General features: G+C 40.5%; 1 protein-coding gene across 1 annotated transcript in view; it reads right to left on the bottom strand.

The window, feature by feature from the left end:
- The window catches only part of MBOAT1 (membrane bound O-acyltransferase domain containing 1), a 112,768-nt gene that overhangs the window by 8,945 nt on the left and 77,907 nt on the right, over positions 1-25,916 (bottom strand). Inside the window, exons 5-12 of the mRNA XM_060164269.1 lie at positions 21,619-21,674; positions 19,299-19,353; positions 17,658-17,841; positions 15,558-15,750; positions 10,838-10,941; positions 8,800-8,864; positions 6,566-6,698; positions 3,884-4,035 (exon numbers count right to left, since the gene is read on the bottom strand). Of these exons, the coding sequence (XP_060020252.1) occupies positions 3,884-4,035; positions 6,566-6,698; positions 8,800-8,864; positions 10,838-10,941; positions 15,558-15,750; positions 17,658-17,841; positions 19,299-19,353; positions 21,619-21,674 (942 nt within the window). The remainder of the gene's footprint in view (positions 1-3,883; positions 4,036-6,565; positions 6,699-8,799; positions 8,865-10,837; positions 10,942-15,557; positions 15,751-17,657; positions 17,842-19,298; positions 19,354-21,618; positions 21,675-25,916) is intronic.

Raw genomic sequence — 25,916 nt, 5'->3', positions numbered from 1 at the left:
CACTGGAGCCTGTAGGCTGGTGGGAAGGGCCATGTCTTGATGCCAAAATGGCAACCTCTGTGAGACCCTCCAAGACTTGTAGGTAGGTCCAGCCCCAGCTCCTATGGAGGTACTGCTTTGTGCTGGGGTCCCAGGGTACATGAAAACTTGTGCATGCCCTCCAAGAGTGCAGTCTCTGTTTCCCCCAGTCCTGTGGAGCTCCTGTACTCAAGCCCCACAGGCCTTGAAAGCCAAATGCTCTGATGCCAGACCCTCATGCTGGGGAGCCTGACGTGGGGCTCAGGACTCTCATTCTTGTGGGAGAACCTCTGTGATATAATTATTTTCCAGTTTGTGGGTCACCCACCTGACGGGTATAGGATTTATGTCGCAAAAGCACCCCTCCTACAGTCTCGTTGTGGCTTCTTCTTTGTCTTTGAATATAAAATATCTCTTTTGGTAGATTCCAGTCTTTTTTGTTGATGGTTGGTCACCAGTTAGTTGTGATTTTGGTGTTTTCACAAGAGGAGGTAAGCTCAAGTCCTTCTACTCTATCATCTTTTCAGAATCACAAGTTCTCTCATAATACATTTAGATGTTCACTTGGGGCTCATTTACAACTTAAAGGAAAAAAATTAGACTAAGACATTTAAAGCTGGGATTTGTAGTCACTGTACATTGAAAAGTGACTAGCCAGAAAAATGAAGCCCATCTGACATTTAAATGTCAATCAGGGAAGGGTATCCTGAGAAATGGATTTGCATACAACTGCCATTCATTGCCAGTTATTTAAATTATCCCCTAGTGAGGAACAGATCTGGAATGCATCTAGACCCACCTCGACTAAAAAGATGATTCAATTTTTATTTCCTTTGCCAGATTCAGTGATTCTCTTAAGAGTTTCTGAAAAAAATTGTTTTTAAAAGACTCTGAAAACTTTTTTTGAAAGGCAATCTATAATAGCCATTGGCAACATGTGGCTGTTAAAATTCAAATTAGATAAATTGGAAACTCCGTTCCTCAGTCACTCTAGCCATATTTCAAAAGCTCAACAGCCACATGCACTGGTGGCCAACATATTGGATGGCATTTTGGTCATTGTAGAAACTTCTATTGGACAGAGCTGATCTAGATAGGGAACTTAAATTATATACATAAGCAACTATGAAAACAAGATAACTTATTAGGTTGAATTGCTTGTAATTGACAGAAGTGACAGAAATGTCAATTTCACCCTAAACAAACAATGGTGTTTTCTAAAAAAAAAAAAATAGATTGTTTTTAGAAAGAAATGGAAATCTACATGAGTGATCTGGATTGATAATGATTGAATTCTTTCCCTAGAACTCCTGCCTAAATATAGAAATTAGCATGCTTAGTTGGTTAAATGCATGTGATCACAAACAAATCACCACTTTGTGCTACTTTGTGCTACTCCCCTAGCAGTAACATTCTTCCAAAATAGCTTCTCCTAGAGAAATTTTTAGTAACTGCACTGTTGCTCTTGCAGTTTAAAAACAAAAAAAAAAATTTTGCATCTGAAACTCGGGCCTTGCTGTGTGTGTTTTAACTGCTCACCCTCTCTGAGCCTCCACTTCCATATATGATAAGCAGGGACACTGATACCTACTCTTGTCTCTTCTCAGCTCACTACTCTCTACCTTGGATTGATTCTATATTCTGCCCACACTCATGTTTCTCGGGGCTTCCTCCTATCACAACTGCTCCCTGGGTCTGGAACACAACCCACAGTGTCCCATCCCCCACTCTCAGCACCCTCAGACTCCAGGACTCAAACGCTGCTTCCTCCCAAGAGCAGATTCCTGTTACAGGCTCTCATAAATCTTTGTACCATTCACTCAGAGTATGATCTTAGTGGGTTTTTATAAATTTGTCAATTATTTCCTGTCACTTCCACCAAGCTATCTCCTCCATGGAAGTAAGAATGATTTCTATCTTTTGCTCACCATCCCATCCCTCAGCTTCTAGAAAAGTGCCCAGCACACTGTAGGTATTAAATGGTACTGAGTTAAATACAGGCATTTCTGCTACAACATGATACATATATTCCTGAAAAAAAATCTTGCATCTGGCAACATCATGTGCTTAAAACACCAGGACTAGGGTGGTTTTTCTGTCTCTCTCTCGTTCCTGTTTATTAGTCCTCATAGGCACTTAGATTTTCCAAACACGGGGGGAAACCCTCAGCCCCATCCATCTTACTCAGGAATGCAAGTCAATGTGTTTCAATGCCTGTTATAAAAAAACAAGTACCTCATTTTTAAAAATCTGATTTAACGGAACATTTTTTATTTCACCGTTCCATTTCTTTTATAAAAGTCATCTCCTCACTAGCAGCTCTCTGCCCTAGAGTAAGGGAGTGTGGAGGGGAATTGGGCACCTCCAAAGAAAAGGGAGAGAAGGGCCCAGGGTTACAAGTTAACCTATGAAGACGGAAGCAGACAACTCAAAACCTATGAGACTTCGTAACACAATGAACACCCAAGCCAGAAACTTGGACAGCCTAGGCAGATAGCTCAACGGGCTAAGGCTGCTTCAGGGGGCAATAAAAGTCCCAGATAATGAAGGGCAAATGCTGGCTAGAGGGCACTGAGACAAGAGAAAGGACAATAGAGCTGTGACCAAGTGGGGCTGCCCAGAAGGAAGGTGCAGAGGAGGTAAACCAAGATGGTGCAGCTTGGGCGGGGCGTCTCTGAGAAGAGGAAGCCCAGCGCTGGGCGGGCACTCATGGCTCCTACCGCTGTAGCAGCTGAACTGAGGGCTATTTTTGGCTGAAGATGTCATCGTTTTTCCACTCTTCTGGCATCCCTTATCTAGAAAAATTTGTGTATAAACCAGCTCAACTTCCATATTATATGGACATAACTCCTGTGACCTAACCAGCATTATAGAAACAGAATTCATTGAGGAGCACGGTGTACTTCCCTCTACCTTCTTTTCCTATAACCTAAAAAAAAAAAAAAAAACCATCCTAGACATTGATACCTGTACCAAGTAGTAAAATTTCTTTGATCGTTCCTGACCAGCGAGTCCAATCCCTGATGTACAATAAGGCATGTTTGCATGTTTATTTCTAAGCCACTTTTCTGACTGTAGCTATGGTCCAAACTCAATCTGCAAAAGTCTCTGCAAATCAGTAAAGAACACAAGTTGGTATTTATCCAGTACAGACTACACGCCAGACACAGGGCTGAGCCCCTTGCACGTTTGCCTCATTCAATCCTAACACCTAAAGGTGCTTGGAGGTGAATTCTATTCTTACCTTCATTGTACAGTTGAGAAAACACTGGTAAAAGAGGTTAATAACTTTCCAGAGGTCAGGTAACCATTTCTCCAAGAGCAGAGAAACACGACCAATTCAACAAAAGAGGGAAACAATAAAAGCACAAAGAGGTCTGCAGTTCATCTGGAGGGCTGGTGTTTGAATATAAGGGCCTGACACCCTTTCCCTAAGACACCCTTTCCCTAAAGGCCTCTTGTCTGTAGGGTGAACCCAGCCCCAGCTGCGGCCTGCTTCTGTCCCTCTCTGAGTGCCCCATGGCCTCCAACATAGCCTAACCCCAGGAAACAGAGGCAAAGGGCAGCGAACTCACCCTCTGAGTCTGTAATCTGGATACATCCCTTCAGAATTCATTGCCATAAGCATCTCTTACTTACATTAGTCATGGCTGAAGGGCTACCTGTCAACTCTGCTCACTGTATTACTATTCGTCTGTTGGCATCTCCAGGACGGACACTTCCTCCTAAAGCTTTCTCTAGACATTTTCCCATCGAAAGCATACATAGAGATTGTCAGTCCTGATTGATTCAATTTGCCAACTCCTAAGTCCAACACAGAACAGACAAGTTTACTATAGAGCAACCGAGAACAGTGGAAACTTACTTGTATAAACTGATGGTGGGTTCAACGGCCAACATAACGAAGGGGGCGACGGTATAAGAGACGGCCAGCTGAGTGGCAGCCCAGGTGACTATGTCATAAACAACCTTGAGGGTTTTTGACGAAAGGAAGTAATGTCTGTAGTTGTTCCTCACCTGCTCACCGAGGAAGTCATGGTGGATGTGGGGGGGGGGGGATGCAAAAAATAGAAACTTTTACTCCATGCATGCAGGTAATACCCCTCAGGAACACAGGAGATAAAAACTACCAACCATCTGAGTTCTATTTTCAACGAAAAATACCACTATGGTTTTTCTTATTATAAGTTCATTCACTGTAGAAAAATGTTTAAAGAGCTAAGCAGAATCAGATTTTTTTTTCTTTAACATCTCCCAGAGAAAAGCACTGTTGAAAAACTTGGCACATACCTTCCAAGTCCTTTTATATTCATATATATCCATATTTACGTTTCCAGTGGCGTCAATATATGTTTAGCCTGTTTTTTCATTTAGTAACATAGCATGAATGTTTTTCCATGTCATTAAATATTCATCTGATACAATTTTAATTATGGGAAAGTTAGTCTCCTATCCCCTGCTATTGTAAACAATTCTGTGATGTATACTCTTGTAGAAAAGTCTCTGCCCTGTTTCCTAATTATTTCCTTTGAATAACAGTAATAATATAATAGTATAATAACATGAGCTACCATTTATTGAGTGCTTACTGTGTGCCAAGCCTGTGCGAATTCCTTATGGGTATCATCTCTGTTGACTCTCCCGGGACACAGGCCTATCATGTAAGCATCAGTATGCCTATTTTCCAGACAAGGAAACAACATTCTTTGAGATGGAAAATGCTGGGTCAAAGGATACTCATTTGTAGATCTTTTGACACAGATTTGGCTCCAGAAAGACACCTAATTTCCAGATGCTGCAACAATGTCTGGCTTACAGGTAGGTCAGCCTCAAATCAAGAAAGGCTTCCTAGGGCTGCCTGGGAAGCTGAGGGCACCTCCTAGGCTCTGAGTTCCTCAGGACAGAGGCTAGGGGTCCATCTGTGGGCAGTACTGAAAAGCATGTAAGAGATTTTACTAGGTAACTTCCTGGGCCTGAGACACTTCATGACTGTTTGAGTTCATTCTCCTTTTGGAAAAAAAATGGAAATACTGTTCTATCAACCCTCTCCCCTCCATCCCTTACCTAACTTATTTGTGAAAAACATTTCCAGGTCACCCAAGAGGCTTTACAAAAATTAATCCTTTTATACCCACTGAAATCAACTAAAGACAGCTTAAGAAATAATACTCTGAAAGTATTAACAAAATTCTGGCCTTTGTTCAAGTTTGTCCTCCCATCTGTGTTTTAGTTTTGTGATCCAAGTCAGTATATGTACGGGAGAAAAGAAAATGTCTTCTGTTTTCAATGCACAAATATGTAAAATATGTACTTTAAAGAGTGCTAATCAGAATAATCAATTATCCGTCTTGTTCACACATGTAACCCCACAAACCTTCTTCTAACTAAAATAGAAATTCCATGGGCGAGGAACTTTTGTTCACTGCAATAGCCCAGCACCTACTAGCATATAGTAGGGCTCCTGAAATATTAATAGAACAGATGAACTCAAGAATCAGTGAATAGCTAAAAGAAGTGGAAAAAAATTCCCACTCTACCTGTCTCTCCATTTAACAAATATGAAGAAGTTATCCATTTCTATTCCCGGCACTAGACCAGGAGCAGGGGCCACATGTGTTCTACTCTCCATTTTTTCTCCAGTACCCATCACAGTCCTTGGCACGTACTAGGCACTCAATAAATATATTTTTAAGATAAAAAAAAAGAACGAGTGAATAGCTGTGCTGGGACTCCTAAATCCTCATCTAAACATACAGCTCAACAAATCTCACTAAAAGCTCTTGGCACCTGAATCAGGAATGCCAAAATCATTATCAAGTATTGAAATGAAATAAAATTCAAAGCCCTGTATTTGACAGAATACAGTGAATTGTAATTACTTATATACATGTTCATCTCATTCTTTGAGGGCAGGCATATTTTTTAATTCTGTTATTATTCTTGCCCTACAGCCAGCAAATGGCAGGAACAGTCTAGGACAAACTGAAGGCTACCCCCAAAACCTAGAGAACCAAATTTATCAAATTCACAGAGGACTTTACACAAACTAATTTAATTGGATCCAACATGAGGGCTGAGAGCAATCTTTAAGAGAACAGTTCCTATGGCTGCAATTTTCCAGTTGCTCTGAAACCAAATTATTTTTAGGTGTAGGATAATGAAAAGAGAAATTAAGTAGAGTATAAGCAAAATGAAGTTTTACAGAGCCTACGTTAATAATCATTGTCACCTGTAATTAGTAGACTGTATGTTTACAGCCTTTAATGATTAAACATGTTTTCATCTCTTAAGGCACTAAACATTGTTCCTAAAAGTCCTTTTGTTTTGCATACACCCCCTGCAAGTAATATGAAAATAAAATGCTTAACCATTTTATGACCATAAGTTCCAATATATTTAAGTATTTCTCTAATGGGAAGACTTTTGTTGATTTTTCAAAACATCACTCCTACCATCACCCCCAACACCACTTCTGCTGGGACCTAAAACACAAACACACAGGCATCCGATTACTAAGGAAAAGACCCCACAGCCAAAGGGAGCTTACCGTTCTGGCTGCTAGCGTGACAAGGATTCCAGTTAAGAAGGTAAAGTAGTATCCAGGGTAGACACCATGCCACAAGGCAGACAGGATGAAGGTTAGCACTGTGGGGTGCCAGGGAACCCGCTCATAGCACACTCTGTGACGACAGGAAGGTACAACGGGCCACAGGTCAAACATACCAGAAACTTCCGCCTACACCTGCATCATTTTGGAACCAATCATGCAGAAATCATTTGATCCAATATTGATGGCGTGCCTGCCTCACTCTTTTCAGGCACTTGCAGCGCAATCCAAGCAGCTTTGAGCTCTAGTTTTCTTAAACACTCCCAGATGGGCCATTCACACAGTCCAATCCCTTTGTAAGATGCATGAATGTTTAACCTCCATAGGACTAAATGATCTGGACCCCATCACACAATATCTAATAAAAGAGTGGTCGCTTTTCCCCAATGAGAGCTCCTGCCTTATAGAAGCTTATTCCACCAATGGCCTAATCTACCAGGATACTTATGGATAAATAAGTGTCATTGGCACTAAAACTTTTAGAATCAGGGTCTTTAGAAGTGAGATCCTTATTTCGTCTAAATTAATTTACTTTTCCACACTGGCCCCAATGTCATCTAACTCATCAACACTGCAGCCTTCTCATCTCTCTTGGCCATGACTCCAGCACAAAATCAACGTGTCAGTTATATGGCTTCTTCAGTCCTCAGTATCTATTGGATTCCAATCCATGAATTTGCCTTAAAGAGTGAGGACATCGTAAGAATCTAGAAACTGTCAGCAAATACTCTGGAGATCTTTAGCTTCTTGGTTGTTTATTAAAACAACATGACAGGGGACTTCCTGCCAAATTCAGTCCACGGATTGCCAGTGGCACCATAGGAGCAACTACATGGCTTCCTAAATGAGAGGGCCCAGATGAAAAGTAAAACAGAAATCCCAACAGTTAATACCAATCCAGCCTGGATGGGCTGTCAAAAGTAACCAAGTTAAACCCAAACTAAGGACTATGGCTCTCTCTTCATAGGAAGAAAGGGAATGCATTTGAGGAAAGAAACACAGGATGGGACTCCATTTGTAATGTTTCTTTTTGAAATGAGAGGTAGTTTGCATGGGTATTTATTTCTTACCCTCTGTATTTTTGTATGAATGAAATATTCCATTTTCTAAAATGATTTTTAAATAGTTTTTTTTCATTTTTTATGTGCCCACATGTATGTTCAGTCACATAAAAAATGTTTATGTAGAACAAACTCCTAGTGGAGACTGTAGGACTCTCCATACATTGGGATTATTCAATATACAGAAAGAGGTTTATGCTAAAATGACTTGCAAAATGAATAGCAATAACATTAAGGGCAAATTTTCAAAAACTGCATGTTCAGAGTAGTTGCATGAGTTTACTTTGTTGGAATTATTATACATTGTCTCTTCTTTTACCCCGATGTTTTAACTGATGAAAAATGCTACTTATCAAAAACAGCAGAATCAACAGCTTAATATCTTTATACTCTCCCTGCACTCATGTGAAAGGAATATTCACGAGCTCAACTTTGCCACTTCAAGGATAGCATATCATTAGCTCCACAATAACTAATGTTTCTAATTTTGGAATGTGTAGAAAAACAAAAGGACAGAGAAACAACAAAAATACAAAGTTGAAAAGCACAAGCATTTGGGGCACCATAAAGCTTTCGATACAGGGGATAAAATAAACACAGCAATCTTCAGTGATCTGATGCTGACACTGACTTTCCATGACATCTGAGCAATAGGCTCTCCTCTAGATAAGAGGCAGCACATCATAGAGCTTAAGAGCCTGGCTCTGGAGAGACACTCATATCTATTATCTATGAGATATGGGCTCATATCTATTGCTCATAAGCTGTGTGACTTTGGGCAAGTTACATAACCCCTCTGTGCCTCACTTTCCTCATCTGTAAAATGGGGATAATAATTACCAACACCTCATGGGATCGTTATGAGGATTAAATGAGTACCTGGTACACAGTAATGGCAGTATGAAGTATTTGGTACAGTAAAATAAATATGCTACCTTGTGACCTTCTCAAATTACTGTATTTCTACTTTTTCATTTACACAGCATAGATGTTAATACCAAACACAAGTGTCAGATGAGGTTACCACTGGCAGACTATCGCTGTTCATCTAATGACACCCATCTAAACATATCCCAGTGCCATGAGTAATGAGGTCGTTTTTGGTTTCCTTACCGCTTTAGCCAAGTAGCTGTCTGAATATTCCAGTTTTCTAAGTACATTTTGAAACTTGTGGCAGTCTAGAAAGGAGAAAATAACACCTATCATTAGCTTTAAAAATACCCCAAGAAATGGAAAGTCCTCCCCAGAATTTCCCTGGCGGCAGATTAGACGTGCTATTTCAACAGTGAGTACTGACTCAGGAGCAGATCCGCTGTTCCATTGCACACAGTCAAATTTTCGGGGGTTTATAAGATTTACTTTGCAACTAAAACTTGGCTCACAAAGTCTCAATTTTTCTCAATCTATTTTCAAATTATAGGACGACTGAAGGAATGTTTTGTAGGTTTTCCTTCCATTCTGGTGAAACACAAAATTTAAGTCATCTGAATTTTAAAACTAAATACTCTAAAATGGGATTTGCCACCGGAAAAGTTTCATCATGTGAATTTAGCGCCTTTACGGAGACGGCTTGAATTTAATTGTCATCTTTTCATTCTGTGGCCATCTGTAAACCAGGTCAGTCTGGTGAAGTTATTGTACAAATAGCACAGGTTCAAATGCTTCCAATTGTATCTAGAATAGTAAGGAGATTTTATGCAGGAAGGAGTCACAATACAGAAAAGGAAACAGATATCACCCAACTGGCAATGATGCAGGTAAATCAACCATTGAGAAAGAGAGATTCCAAAATAAGTCATCAACTGGGTTTTCTCATTCAAAAGAAAAAAGAAAAGAAAAGGACTTAATAAAGGCTGGTGGTAGAAAGCATGAAGCAAACATTTAAGAACCAGAATTCCTAACGAAGTTGAAAAGTGCAAATGTCACTGTTTTCTGTTTCAACCGTAAGAAAATCTTAGGCCACACACTGGCCTAATGTAATATGTTTGGAAGGAAGGGAGAGAGATATCAGACCAATGATGGACGGACAGACAGACTTTTGTACTATGAGTTTTTAATGTCAAAACCCTACGGAGTTTTATTTATCCATTTAGACACCTTCTCTGGCTGATAAAATGCTATACACACAGCTTCAAGGTGCCTTAAATAAGTCAGACTTCCTTGGTATCCTTTAGCTCCTCGCTCTGTATCAACTTTATTGGAAATACAAACTTCCTCCTTCTGGTTTTCTTTTATAATAAATACATAACTCAGCCCTTTACCCAGAACACAGGTCCCCTGAAGGCCTAGTTTCCACCAAATGTGGGTGGCAGGTGGTCAGTCTCCACATCCCGGGTTTCCTGCCCTATATGGCATCCCCTTTCTGCCCAAACTCTCCAGTGGCACTCTGCCTGCCCTGTGGCAGGTGGAAAATCAACCACCAGCAACCATGAGTCACGTGGCTGGAGAACCAACACTTCGGTATGTTGAGAATCATGCCCTTCCTCCCAACCAGCTGCCGGGAGGAAAAGGGCCCAAGGCTTGGCATTCCTTTCAGCTCCGAGGGATGACAATGCCAAGGGAACCAAGAAGGATGGGGCCCCAGAGAGACCACCTCTAGAGACGGAAACAGATCCAGAACGCTGGTCCAAGAACAAAGCCAGCGAAAAAGAAAAACCACACTAATTCTAGTGGCCTAAAAGCTGTGCACCAATTACAATTCTTAAAAGCGAAGGCATTACAAATGTTTCCAAAGGAACCACCAAGAACACTGGCAATGCTGAAATCTAAATACAACTGCTAGTCTGTACCCTTGACTGAGGAAAGGAGAATGTGAACAAGAGAAAATGATATCTGTACTTTCTAGTTGACAGAACAGGAATGTAAGCAACAAAAAGATTTTCCTGGCTCTTTTTCAGATTTTTCGTGTGTTGTTACTACTTGAACCATTAATACTGCCAAGAAAGTAGGCACCTTAAAAGAAAAGGAAAAAAAAAAAAAAAAGGAAAGAAGTTCCAAGATACAAAATGTCCCCGAGCCTGCTGGAGCCAGCATTTCCTGATAGCAGCTTTTCCTCGCACACTGATGATAAACTTCTATGGATGCACCACTCACAGCAAACCATCTGCTTTATTCGCAATGGCAGCTTGATTCAAAAGCATGATAAACTCACCTCAATTTTCCAGATGTTTAGGTTAGAAAGCAGATCCCAACAGAAATTTCCATTCTTATCCACTCCGCTGAACCCAAAGCCAGCTGCGTTATTCACTGCGTCAGCTATGGTTTTTAAAACAACACATTAGGATGTGGAGCAAAAGTCACATTGCTGCTTTAACAGATACTAAATGTCTGTCTAGCTTTAAGATGAAGAGATAGAGTTTCCTTGGAAAAGAAACCAAAATAAATTTAAAGGACCTGGCACCATTATGAATCAGTTTGGGCTCTTGGGTGACCTCAACTTTTATTCATTTTTATTCATTCACTAGCATTTGGTGAGCACCTGCTAAGTAAGAAGGAAGGTGCTAGAAGCTCACAGAATGCAAAATGAAAGAAAGAGAAATGAAGAAGCAAAACAAAGAAACAGGAAGATTTAGTGACCAACTGGATATAAGGGGAGAAAGGGAAAAAGGTGAAAATACATATAAGCTCAGAGACCAGAAGATATAGGGGACTCCGTCCAAGAGCTGTCATTAAAGATGGCGGGACACAGGCTGATATCATTATATCAGGAGGAGAACCAGCTCTGAAAGAGAAATTGGAGCTCGTTCTGGACATGTTAAGCATGACATGCCAGTAGGATATCAGTTGGGGCAGCCAAGATACAGTCAGAAAAATTTAGAACCTAAGAAAAAGAACGGTTCTAGAGATGTGAATTTGGGACCAGCTGCCATAGAGGCCACATGTGGACACAATGACCAAAGCCACCCTACCCACAAAGTCAGTCCAAAAGCTCCTGTGTCCACCATTATGTCACTTCACTGAACTCTATGAAAATGCCCCCCTGCTGTAATTCAGTTCTACTCAATTCTTTAATGAAATTTTTTACACTCAAAAAGAGATCTGATGAAATCAACACAGTTGTATTATGATAGCCAAGAGGCTAGTTTTTTTCTCTTCACTTATCTTCTTTCAAGTTCAGTCTGTTAGAATATTTTCCTAAGAAAAATAAACTCATGAAATTTTAAAGTCTGAGATCTGGGGGAGAGCTCAGAGAAACCTTTCCTTCGCTAGTTGTGTTCATTCCATTTCTATGGGAGTTCAAGTCCAACTCCAGCTGGACTTCTGAAGAAAAATCACCCGCTCTGAGTATGCCTCCTTTCCCTTTTGGCATCGTTGATGATTTAGTATCGCTTATCTTATTCTTAGCTTCACTGTAAAATGATCTGGTTTCTTTTAGAAGAAAGGAGGAAAAGTACCGAGTCCTAATATGTCTTTCTCCCAAGCCGACCGGAGGGAAACTCAGTGGAAAAGAAAAAGAAGAACAAAGGCAGAGTGTACCAGTTAAGAAACCAAGAGTTTTAAAATGTGTGGGCACAAACTGTGAATGACAGAAATAAACTAAACCAGGAGAGGACAAGCCCTTGAGGGTTGTGTTGACAACTAAAAACAGGGCTGGGCTGACCATGCTGGGACCAGCATAGCAACCCAGGAATTCCCTCTCCCATCTCCAGCCTCAGATCTAAAAAAAAAGAAGAATGACTTTTTTTTTTTGGTCCTTACTATTTTCCCAGGATTCTGTAAAGCATTCCACAGACATTTCTCATTTAAGCACACCATTGTGAGCAAGGTGGTGGTTCAGGGTGGGAATGACAGCTCTCCTGGGTTCCCTTCTCCACTTGGGAACAGGGTCAATTCACAGCCTTGGGAGAGTTGTCTAACTTCTAGAAACCTATTCCCCTGAGTAGAAAATGGATGTAATAACAGTCCCCATTTTAAAGGGATGTTGAAAGGATTAACCCAAATTGAATATATGTAGAGTGCATAACACAGGGCCTGGCCCAAGTTAGCACTCAAGAATGGTTAGCTGCCACCATTATTATCGTTATTATTACCACCCCCATCTTGCTATTAAGAAGACTAAAGCTTAGTAATGTTACCACCTGAGTGATCTCAATGTTAAACAGTGCTAGAATCTGAATACTAGAACTCTGGTTCCACAGCCTGAGTGGCTAGGAGTCGTCTGAAAGATAAATGTAAGAACCAGAAGCGGTGACTCTCCGAACTGCTGCATTTAGAGGAGGTCAGAATTCCCTGCTCCCCTGAGCACATTCTGCTACCCTGTATCCAAGACTGGTTTTTGCTTTAGAGCAGTTAGAGGTTCTAATTTCACCAGCCTAAAACTGGCTTCGCTTGCATCGTACACGGCTCTAACATATGACTGAGGATAAATTCATTTAGACACCCACATTTTGGAATCTGTGATCTTTAGAACACAGCCTGGGCTAAAATTGAGTCTCACTCATTAGTACTAATTAGAAGAAAAACAACCACCCAGCCTCCTATGCTAAGTCCAAAGAAAATAGCTGTACTCTTTCCATAGAAACGGTAACTAGAATTAGGCTTACACAGTGCAACTTAGCTGAGATTCATCAAGAGGCCAGCTTTAAGGATTAAATTTATAATCATGTATTATTAATCAATTATATGTAAATGGTGTTTGAAGGAGCTGGATAAAACAATTATTCAGTTAAGCAGTTTAAACATTCCCTGTTACACTATTCATTGCTTCTTTACTCATAAATAATACAAAGCTTAATTTCAGATCAGCCCATGCAATCTAAACTACAACAAACTTCAACTGGAGGCCAAAGTAATGAAGTGTTTCTACGGAAGCCACGAGAAACAATAAAGAAAGGGCAGTGGGGGAGAACAGACAAAGAGGTAAGTCCACAGAGAAAGCTGTCCATGGAAAGGGTCACTCCTCTATTCCAAATATCTGGGGTCACTCCGCAACGAGCAGACTGACGGCAGACACCCCTGTGCCCCGTAAGCCCCTCCCCACCCAGGTCCCCGCCAGCACAACCCACCTCGTGTTAGACTTTCCCTATGAGGCTACGGCATGGCCTTTCTTTCCTCCTTAAATCAGGAGCTGCTTTACTCCAGAAGCCAGCCCATAAGCCCTGGGATACAGAATACGGCAGCGGGAAGGGAAGGGAGAGGGGAAAAGAAAAGGAGGAAAAGTGAAGAAGTAGAAGTTAGGAAAGGAGTGAGATTCTATTACACACACACACACACACACACACACACACACACACACACACACACACTCTCCCTCTCTCTCTCTCTCAAGGTTGGAGCAAAGCGAAAACTCTACTTCACATACAAAAATATGCCCAGTATTCCATCCATAGTAGGCCTAATGCCTACCTACGAAGGAAATTATTTTTCAATAATAAAGCATCTGCAGAAAAAGGAATCAGATACACGGAGACTCTGGAAGCCCTCCCCAAGGACCAGTCCATATACATCATCCCCTCTGTAATCCTACTACTGGGGCAGCTCTTGACGTGTATTGCCTGGTTGGTGCACATGTCTGTGTCCTCACAGACTGTAACGGTCTTGAGGGCTGAGATATCTTACTCACCTTTGAGTTCCTCATAGCACACAGACTGGTACTCCACAGAAAAACTCCTTGAATTAAACTGAATGGGACCAGAAACAAAATTTCCCCCGTGGCAAATTTTGGAAAAGCTCTGAAGTCTCTCCCTGGTCAAGCGTAACATAAATACTGCGCTAGACTGAACTTGTCTCTGAACATTGTGACCTTTAAAAATAATTTGGACCAGGAGCAGGGAAGAAAGAGGAATGGGGGGTTATTGCTTTGTTTAATGGACAGTTTCTGTTTCAGGAAAAGTTCTGGAGATGGATGGCGGTGACGATGGTTGCACAACACTGTGAACGAACTTAATGCCATTAAATCGTACACTAAAGATGGTTAAAATGGCAACTTTTACATTCTGTATATTTTACCGTAATAAAAATAATAAATGAAAAAAAACAGTAGCTACGAACTTGATTTGGGGGCTATAAACGTGGAGCATGAAATGAGAGAAGAGAACTCAATTAAGTGCTGTGCCCTTATGAAATATGGACTAAGCACTGGGAACTGAGTTTAATAATCTATTTGGCTTCATAAACCAAGTCACTGTTCCCTGACATCAAGCCCCAGGTCACTGGCAGCTAAGGTGTTAAACTTCCATTCCTGAAAGGGTTCCAAATGTGAAATAGATACGGTTACCATGCCTTATCAAAATACTTTACCATTCTTGGTAAGTAAACAGAAGGTTTACTGCTCACTTTAGCAAAGGTTTCAACTTTTCTGGTCTAAAATTATTTAAAAGGAAAGAGATGAAACCTTAATATTGACTAAAGTTATCTCACAGGGGGGAAACAAGTGTGATAATACCAAATTAAGTTGAACTTTCTACCTTTAAAAAAAAAAAGTCACTTGAAATCAGTTTCTTTCTAAGGCATAAAGCTTAACCAACAATTTCTTAAAGAAGTGTAACCTAAATGAGCACATGTGTTGACACAATTAAGTCAGTGTATATCCTGTATTACAGACAAGCCAGAAAAATTACCAGAAAGCCAGATCATTCTGGAATTTTCCCCTAACTTTCCAAGTAGGATTGGTAGAAGCAGCAGCTTCCAGGTTGTGACGACTGTTAATAACAACAGCCGGGATTTCTTTCCTCCTTATCACAGATAATTGAGTTTATGGGCGGCGGGAAAGAAGAGGGTTACTCCGGAAGGTAGAAAGTGACCCTGGCTCAACTGCCTTCCATCACGCATTGGACTTTTTTTAGATTAGCTGATCCAAATGCTGCCCTGGCCAAGCCGTCCAAGGAGTATCATTTTTCCCTCATTCATTTAGCACCCTCCAACAAACTCACCTAACGTCCAGGCAAAGTAATACTTCGGCTTCGAGGCTTGCATGACCACATATAAGTAGCAGAGTCGGGTCAGAAAGTTTGCTTTATGAACAAACCAGTCGTCAAGCAGGCAGGTGACAGGGAAGGTCTTCGTAAGCGTCAAAAACAAAAGGAGAGACACCAAGGTCATGCACAATTTGTGTATCACGGCTCCCTGAAAATGGGGGGAAAAATGAGGTAACTATTCAGAAGACACTGGTATGAGGAAAACAATTTCAGAAAAGGCACAATGAGAACAAAGCCGTTTCAAAGCTGCTTTGGCGATATTCTCTAGAAGGAGTGGCAAAAGGCATTCTTCCTCAGGGCACGTAGTGGGTGATGGGCATTATGTGCTATATTTAGATGCAGAATACACCTCTGACACCTGAGGTGGATGGATCTAAAACAAAAGAAAACGTTTACCGGCACATTCTACCAACAATGGGCAGCTGGTTTTATTACCCAAAACATAAGAGAAATCAGGAACATTACAGGGTGGCGATCTTCCATCAGAAAGAACGAACCATTGGCCTTGCGGTCCTGCAGCCAGCAGAGCCAAGGAAATGGGTTTGAATCACCAGCGAGGGGCACAGAGGCTTAGCTGGGAAGGATTATGTGCACATGATTACATGTCTGAGCCAGAACGTGGGCAGGTAGTAGAAAGCTTTAGAAAACCTTTCTGGATGGTTTACATGTAGTCTGCTCTGGGGTTACGCTATACAGAGGTTTTAAATTCCCCTGGATGGAATCGTTTTGCCTGGTTCCCCTGACATGCCAAACATCAACAGAATTATAGTTCCCAACTTTATAAAAACAGACTTCTTTTACTTGTAACATAGGGATAGCAGTAGCACCTCCCCCAGAGGGTGGCTTGGGGTTTCAGCGCGTCAATATTTACAAGGGGCTGAAAGCAGTGCGGGGCTCCCCGTTCAGTGCGCACCACGCTTAACTATGATGACACTGCTGAGGGGCCAGCAGCTTGTGGGCGCCAGCCCCTCCCATCCATGTGTCCTTAGCCAAAATGCAACCTTACCGCTTCATGTTCTCTGGGCACAAAAAAATGCGAGAGTCTCCTTGGAGGGTGATGTGAAGACTCTCTAATAATGTTATTTTCCAAATTCAAGTATGTGAAACGCAGCACTCCTGTGACAGATACTCCCTAGAAACACCTGTGGTTACTTTGATGTCTCCCAGCCACGGTGACCTCACTCCTAGATTATGTCAATAAAACCGCTGGGGCTGAGACATCTAAGTAATCATAAAGTGCAGAGGACCCAAATGTGTCAAAACTCTCCAAAAATGCATGCTGTATTAATCACTTAAATTTTCATATACTTAATGCTGCCTGATGGTAGCACTTTAAAAATATTTAAATTATCCTCAATTTCTCCCTTTCCAATGTTCCCCATCCCTTCAATTAATTACAAATTTCCCTTAAATATAGGATATTTGATCTGGATAAATTCAGCATATTTGTAAAGTTCAGTGAATTAAGCGCATGTTGACTAATCTGAGGTTAATACACTTCAGATTAAAATTTAAATGTTGTTTAAAAAAAACACCTAAACTCTCTCAAAGGCAATACGACCGAACTACAGGCATGCCAGTGTAAACTGGTTTCCCTTGCCATAAAAGTAGGATCTGCAATAAAAAGCACATTTATTCTGGTCCCACTCTTTCCTCCTCCACCATTTATGACATAGTATCTTTTGGCTGTCTATGAATTTCTATTCATAAAGAGAAAACACTCATAAATTTGAATATGTTCACAAGCACAGTCATAGGCACATTGTAGGCACTAAATATTGGCTGGTTGGCAAATGGGTTAATTGCTTCAATATTCCCAGCCAATGAGCTGTGAATTGGCTCTGTGAAATAAACATCTGTTGCTCCAACACAGAGAACTACTGCAAATAAATACCAATATTGATATTTTAAACAAACGGGGGGAAAATGTTACCAGCCAAGATTTCTGATAAACTGTTTGGCTTTTTAATTAGAACAATTAAAAGTGACAGTCAGCCCTGGCAGCAAAGCTCATTTCCTGGACCTCTGGGTAAATACTTGGCACTAAAAACTTACAGTGGGAGAAGGTTCTGGCAGGCTGTGGAAGTCCTTTTCCTTCCAGTTCACTTCCAGCAACTTCATGTGTGTATGTCTCCCCTCAATGAAGGCTATATACTCCTTGAAATTGTTACAAGGGCCTGCTATGACACTCATGAAGTTGAGAAGGTAGCTTACGTATTCCAAAAAGGAGGGTTTTGCTCTGCGAAAATAAAGAAAAAAGTTGAAGAGTCTTCAGTCTTTGATTTTTCGTTCATATTTGCAAATATGCTGATCGTAAACACAGGTGTTGTCTCTGCGGGTTGTTAAACGCGGCATGATCTTTCCTTGTTCTGGTTCTTTAAAAATCCGTCTAAGGAGAAATCTAGTTGAAAGGAAGTTATTGAGGTGGGTGGCGCAGAGAAGGCACAGCACTCCGTGGCGCCCTCTGCTGGCCACCCACAGCTATAAACGCAGAGGGCCAGGAGTGGGCCAAAGGCAACCCTGAGGCTGGGAAACGTTCTTTCTCAACAACCTTGGCTGTCTGTCTACCAGAGAAAATGAAGGTACTGAACGTAAGGCAGGGTCGGAACCCGACCTAACGTGAGTTGGTTGAGATGCTTTGAAATGGGAAAACTCCCTCCCAACTGCCAAAATAAATACAAAACAAATGATGGGTAGAACCGGTTTCCACTTGAGGCCACACAAACTACAGCTGTAACAGCCTCTTGTCTGCTTTGGCATCCAGACACGAGGTCCTGGACAACGGACAAGGGTAGTGGCAGGAAAAAATTTCTAGAGACCAGTTCTGTCTAGTGTTTTAAGGGCCTTTGAAAGGGCATGCTCGTCAAGCAGGACAGAATTGTGGGCAAAGGCTTCCTCAGATGCCATTGCTAACCAGTCACTGGAATTATGCCCTATAGCATTTACACCCCCATGATGCTTAGCAAAGAACTTGGTTCATTAGACTTCCAATGATAACCTTCTACGTTGCTTCCAAGTCCCAATTTCTTAATGAAGGAATGAAGCTGGGACCCTCTCTTACATATCCCAGTTATTTCCCGCTACTCTCTGGTAGGAACCCTCCACCATGGCTGCACCACTCTTCCCCATGTGCTACCCCATAAGCCATTTCTGCTCCTCTGTCAGCGTTATTCTCCTACCTTATACGGCCTCCCTTCCTCTCTGATACCCATCCTCTTTCTACTACATATCAACACTGGCCAAAGACCACCTTCAGCTTCCTCCTTCATCCTATTCTCCAGCCCATATTTATCTCTCCAACCCCACTTCCTATCTTTTTTCATGCCAGCATAATCATACTGATAGGCACTGATAATTAACTGTTTCTTTGTAACCCTCAGACACATGCCTAATAAAAATAATTTTGGAATAAAGAGAACAACCCCACTGAAGGAGAAGCCTGTAAAACTAACAAAATACAGAGCCATTTACCCTTCGATCTAGCACTCTCAGTTCTGGGAATCTATCCCACAGCTATACCCAAACCCATTTAAAATGACCTATGGACAAGGTTATCATGGCTTACCATTTATAAGAGCCAAAGACTGGTAGACAACCCAAGTGTCCATCAATAGCAGATTCATTCAATAAACAACATTAAGGAAGATCTCTGGATACTGGTACCCAAGGGGCTCAAGAATATATTGTCAAACTTACTTTACAGCAAGCCGACGTTGCTCAGTGGAAAGATCTTCAGCCTTTCGACCTAATCCTATGAAAAGAAATATTGAGAAATAAGAAGGTTTTTTTTTTTTGTTTTTTTAAAATATTTATTTATTTAATTTATTTGGCTGCACTGGGTCTTAGCTGCAGCATATGGGATCTTCCTTGTGGCATGTGAGCTCTTAGTTGTGGAATGTGGGATCTAGTTCCCTGACCAGGGATAGAACCTGGGCCCCCTGCACTGAGAGTGCAGAGTCTTAACCACTGTGCCACCGGGGAAGTCCCAAGAAATAAGAAGTTTTAAGTGAAGTAGATAACTTAATCCTTAAAGAGGCTTATAAAAACTCATTTGAAAGAAGTGATTCGTTTTTGTTTCATCGATCATAAACAGTCCCCGTTCTCCATTTTTTTCAATGGATCAAAGGGCTGCCTGTAAGGACACGTGTGAGGAGGAAAGTCTCTATAGGTTATGAAGAGGGGAGAATTCAGGGGTTACCCCGATTTAATTCACACAGTATGAACATGGATCCCAGAGAACCCTTCACACCTCATACACTCCTTACCACGCTGTATATGTTTTCATTGCTCCATGAGAGACATAAGCCTGCCTTTGCAGCCAGCACCTGCCTAACTGCCTTCCTGATTATGCTGGGTGCAGATACCTGGTATAAGCTGGGAATGCAATGGAATGGATGGGGAAAGGAATAGGGGACTTTCCTCTTCCAAAAAAAAACAGGAAATGTAACCCTGAATGTACGGAAAACACAAAAGAATTATCAAGAGGTTTTTCTTCTTTTAAAACTCATCCATGCCAGAAAAACTCCCAACCAAATCACATTTGTGCTTCCTATAAAATCTGTATGTTAACTAATAGTCAAGGAAACCGAACTGTCATCTTAAGAGCAGAAGAAGTCGACTTTAAAACTGTATATTCAGCTAAGACTGATTAGGGTTACCGACCATCAAGGCAACTCAAAACCATGCCTAAGAGAAGGCAGAGTGTTTCTGGAATTTACTTGTTCCTCCAACACACAAGGAAAAAAAAAGGAAAACGCAAATAAACATTTTGCTGCATGTAAGGGATGTTCCAAAAAACAGGGTAAACTGAGAATGCTTTAAAAAGTAAATTTAGGCAAAAATCCTGTGTATTAAAAACAAAACAAAACCAAGAAGCAATGTTAATAAAAGAAAAAACTCACACTCACTTTTTTCTAAGATTTCATCCAATAGTACAGCTCTGGCAATCCCAGGAATTAAATTGATTTTAGCTATTGACTTACGGTGCTAATGTGAGTCTATAACAACTACCAAATGGTTTTCAGGTACAAAAATATTGACCAAATCATCCCATTTTGCCCAGGACTTTGCCAATGTGGGCACTAAAAATCTCATATCCTGGGAAACTTCTGGGTTCTGGGCAAACCAGGACAGTTGCTCACCCTAGAAAGACTCCATCCTCAGAATAAAATTACTCAGTTCTCTACAGAATGACTAAATCACCAAGTATGAACTAGGAATAAACAGGGTCAAAACGAAATTAAATCAGCTCCCCAGCTGTAAGGAAAAACAGGAAGACTCGCTAGCAGAGACTAAATCTTCCCAACCCGTCAACACATAAAGAAGTTTCAACAGTCGCAAAGCATTTGCCAGAGCCGTACAAATCCGCAGAAGATACCTTTACTAATTGCACCTGGCATCTCTTAAGCCCATATTGAAACCTTCCACATGGATGGAAGGGCCATCCTCCTTTCCTGGAACCCAGTATTAACAGTGGAAATAATCACACTTTCTGGTCATTATCAGGAAGGGCCTGAGCGAAGAAAATGTTCAGTTTTATATAAAGAAAAGATAATTTTTCTTCCCAGATTTTTATAGGTTTGGGCTAATCTCATTAGATAATTTTCCAAGCCCCCGCACCCCCCAAAAATGGTTAACTAGCCAATGCTGTTTAACATTTTATTACCTCATGAGCTTCTCAGAGATTAAACCAAAGAAAAAGGATTCCATTTCTTCTGAATGGATTTGGAAATGAAGGGCAGAGAGCACCACACATTAACTTAAATTTAAAACACTGTAAAACTAAACAGAAAACCCACCATTCTCAATATAAACATTTTAGCCAAGACTAAGGATTCAGCAGGGAAATGGTAAATAATAGCTGGGAAAGTAAAAAGCTATGATTAAAGTGGGCTGCAATTTTTTTTGCAAGATCTGCCAGCCCTTGTCTAGCCTTTGAACTGTGTATACGGTAGAAAAGAAGAGCTCTGAAGGTCAGGCTCACTCTTAGAACCAAAAGGAGGGCTGTTTTTCTCACCGTCATGAACTTGGAATGCCAAGGTTGTGATCTTCTGAGTGACAATCATCAAAGGCCTAAAAGGAAGATAGAAAACAATCAAGATTGGCAGGACTGCCCCTGGAGAAAACATTTATTCCATTTCTGGGCATGGTAGTGTTTCCTCTTGAAGATTATGAAATACAGAATTCAAACAATTGTTTTTCCCTTCCAAATCACTTTAAAGAAGTAGATAGGCAACAGTGAACAAGAAGATCACCGGAGAAACTCCCTCTTGCGTTCTTACTCTAAGCTAAGTTCTAGGACCAGCCCTGCCAGCATCGCCTGGAGCTTGTCAGAAACATAGACTTTCACACTCCATTCCCACCCCGGAAAATGAGAACCTGCATTTTAACAAGATCTCCATGGAATTCAAATGCACATTTAAATGTAAGAAGCGCTGGTTTGGGAGGTGACCTAATCCAGTGCCCTGGTTCCACCTGGATGGATATGATCTTGGCTTCTTCATGCGAATATGCTCTAACCTGCTTTGTTCTATTTAAAGGCAATTCTTTCATTCACACATAGTAAAAGATACATTTGTAAAATGTAGCTGCCTGTAAATAAACCATTTAGTGACCAAAAATAGCACCAATCTTATTTTGAAAAAAGCCATCCAATACAAGCCTAAGAAGTGACACCCATGTCAACAATCATGTCAAGATAATTCAGGGTATACCTATATCCCCATATATATGTATACATATAGCTGATTCACTTTGTTATACACTAGAAACTAACACAACATTGTAAAGCAATTATGCTGCAATGAAGATGTTCAAAAAAAAAATCACACACACACAAAAAGATAATTCAATGGAAGCAATAGTCTCTTCAACAAATAGCGATGGGACAACTAGATATCCACATAAAAAGCATACAAAAAGTAACTAAAAATGGTTCAAAGACCTAAATGTAAACGCTAAACTATAAAACTCTTAGAAGAAAACACAGGCATAAATCTTCATGACCTTAGATTTGGCGATGACTTCTTAGATGTAACACCAAAAGCACAAGTAACAAAAGGAAAAGATAGATTAAATGGATATCATTAAAACTTAAAATTTTGTGCTTCAAAGGACACACACAATCAAGAAAGTGAAATTCACAGAATGCATGAAAATATGTGCAAATCATATATCTGCTAAGGAACTCGCACTAGACTATATAAAGAACACTTCCAACTCAATAATAAAAAGACAAAAGTAACAATTTAAAAATGGCCAAAGGATCTGAATGGACATTTATATTAAAAAAAGATAAAGAAATGGTGAATAAGCACATGAAAAGATGCTCAGTAGTAATCAACCCTCAGAGAAATGCAAATCAAAACCACAATGCGATATGACTTCACAAGCACTAGGATGACCAGAATCAAAAAGACAGATTGTTTTGGCCACAAGGTGGAGAATTGGAACCCTCACACGTTACTGGTGGGAATATTAAACAGTGCAGTTACCTGAGAAACAGTCTGGCAGTTTCTCAAAATGTTAAACATAGAATTACCACATGACCAAGCAATTCCACTCCTAGGTATATACCCATGAGAAATAAAAACATGTCTACACAAAAACCTGTACATACATGTTCAGAGCAACATTATTCATAACAGCACCAAAAGAAATAACCCAAATGTCCATCAACTGATGAATGGATAAATAAAATGTGATATGTCCCTCTAATAGAATATTATTCAGCAATAAAAACAATAAAGTACTGATGCATGCTACAACATGGATAGACCTTGAAAACACTATGCTAAGTGAAAAAAGCCAGACATAAATGGCCACATATTGTATGATTCCATTTATGTGAACTATCTAGACTAGGCAAATCCACAGAGAAATGGGTTGCTGGTTGCCTAAGTCTCGGGGAATTGGGAGGAAAGGAGGTGTGACAGCTAATGCATACAGGTTTTTTGGGTTGGGGGGTTGGGGGGGTGATGAAAATGTTGGGGGGGTGATGAAAATGTTGCAAAATTAACTGTGGTAAAATGGTTACACTCTGTAAATTCACTCTGCATGTGTTTAAACCTGCTGAATTGTATACTTTAAGTGGTTGAATTGCACTGTATGTGAATTATATCTCAATAAAGCTGCAATTAAAATGACACCTGAAAACTGAACGGCTACACGTAAAAGAATGAAACGAGAACATCCTCTAACACCATAAAAATAAACACAAAATAAGCACAAAAATAAACTCAAAATGGATTAAAGATCTAAATGTAAGGCCAGACACTATAAAACTCTTGGAAACATAGGCAGAACACTCTCTGACATAAATCGCAGCAAGATCTTTTTTGATCCACCTCTGAGAGTAATGAAAATAAAAATAAACAAATGGGACCTAATGAAACTCAAAAGCTTTTACACTGTGAAGGAAACCATCGATAAAACAAAAAGAAAACCCACAGAATGGGAGAAAATATTTGCAAGCGAAGAAGCTGATAAGGGACTAATCTCCAAACTATACAAATCGCACATGCAGCTCAATATCAAAAAAACAAACAACCCAATCAAAAAATGGGCAGAAGATCTAAATACACATTTCTCCAAAGAAGACATACAGATGGCCAAGAGGCACATGAAAAGATGCTCAACATCACTAATTATTAGAGAAATGCAAATCAAAACTACAATGAGGTATCACCTCCTACCGGTTTAGACTGGCCATCATCAAAAAAATCTACAAACAATAAATGCTGGCGAGGGTGTGGAGAAAAGGGAACCCTCTGACACTGTTGGTGGGAATGTAAATTGGTACAGCCACTATGGAGAACAGTATGGAGGTTCCTTAAAAAACTAAAAATAGAGCTACCATATGATCCAGCAATCCCACTCCTGGGGATATATCCAGAGAAAACCATAATTCGAAATGATACATCCACCTCAATGTTCACTGCAGCACTATTTACAATAACCAGGACATGGAAGCAACCTAAATGTCCATCAGTGGAGGAATGGATAAAGAAGATGTAGTGTGTATATATATATATATATATATATATATACACACACATCTCACACACACACACACACACACACACACACACACACAAAATGAAATATTACTCAGCCATAAAAAAGAATGAAAATGCCATTTGCAGCAACGTGGTTGGACCTAGAGATTATCATACTGAGTGAAGTAAGTCAGACAAAGACAGACAAATATCGTTATATGTGGAATCTAAAAAATGGTACAAAGGAACCTATTTACAAAACAGAATAGAGTCACAGATGTAGAAAACAAACTTGTGGTTACCAGGGGGGAAAGGGAGGGAGGGATAAATTGGGAGATTGGGTTTGATATATACACACTACTATATGTAGAACACATAACTAATAAAAACCTACTGAATAGCACAGGGAACTCTATTCAATACTCTGTAATGACCTATATGGGAATAGAATCTAAAAACCAGTGGATATATGTGAATGTATAACCAACTCACTTTGCTGTACAGCAGAAACGAACACAACATTGTAAATCAACTCTACTCCAATAAAAAATTAATTTTAAAAAAGACATCTGTTTTTCCAATCATCTAGCCTAGCTTAGTACCTTTAATAGCTCTATCCTTGCCCAGTGAGACGAGATAAAATCCCACTGCCCAACTACCCTACTTTCCTTCAAACCTTCTAAGTTTAGCCTGGTAATCTGATCTCGATTCTCATAGCTTCTTATTGAATTTGCTATCTCTGACCCGTATGGACTGGTGACTCATTTACATAGAAAGCTGAGGTTTGGTCAACGTTCTATGACAGCATCTCTGGGATAAACCTAGGATGCCGCACAGCCTCTGTGCCCTGAGCTCAGGCCACACCCAGGTGTGGCAGGATGGGATCAGATGCAAACCATCTTTAGGCCAACGCTGATGTGTCCACTGCACTCGGCCACCTCTCTGTGAGTCCATTTTCTTTAATTCCTCTCGTCCTCATTTCCATTTTCCATCTCTTTAAAATAATAAGCATGTAATATTTTAAACTGTCAATATAAACTAATAAGATAAACTATTTTAAAGAAAGTGTCAACAAATGCCCTTTGACATCTTAACACCTACACCCAACTTTATATCTTATTTGTAAAAGTCCAGTGGCCAACGTTTGAAACAAGATTCCTAATGTTGTGTAAGGCAAAGAGAAGGAGAAGTGATTTGTCTGACTGTGAAAGGGAGGGGTGACTTGCTCTCCAGGACTGGGGAGAAGTGGGGGGTGGCAGACAAGGGAGCCCCCAAAGTGGTCATTCTAGCACAGCAAGACATGCTCACAGCTGACAGT

This window comes from Lagenorhynchus albirostris, chromosome 10 (assembly GCF_949774975.1).
Source record: "Lagenorhynchus albirostris chromosome 10, mLagAlb1.1, whole genome shotgun sequence".
In the NCBI taxonomy this organism is placed as follows: Eukaryota; Metazoa; Chordata; class Mammalia; order Artiodactyla; family Delphinidae; genus Lagenorhynchus; species Lagenorhynchus albirostris.
The sequence above is the reverse complement of the archived record's forward strand: the minus strand, read 5'-3'. Positions and strand labels throughout refer to the sequence as shown.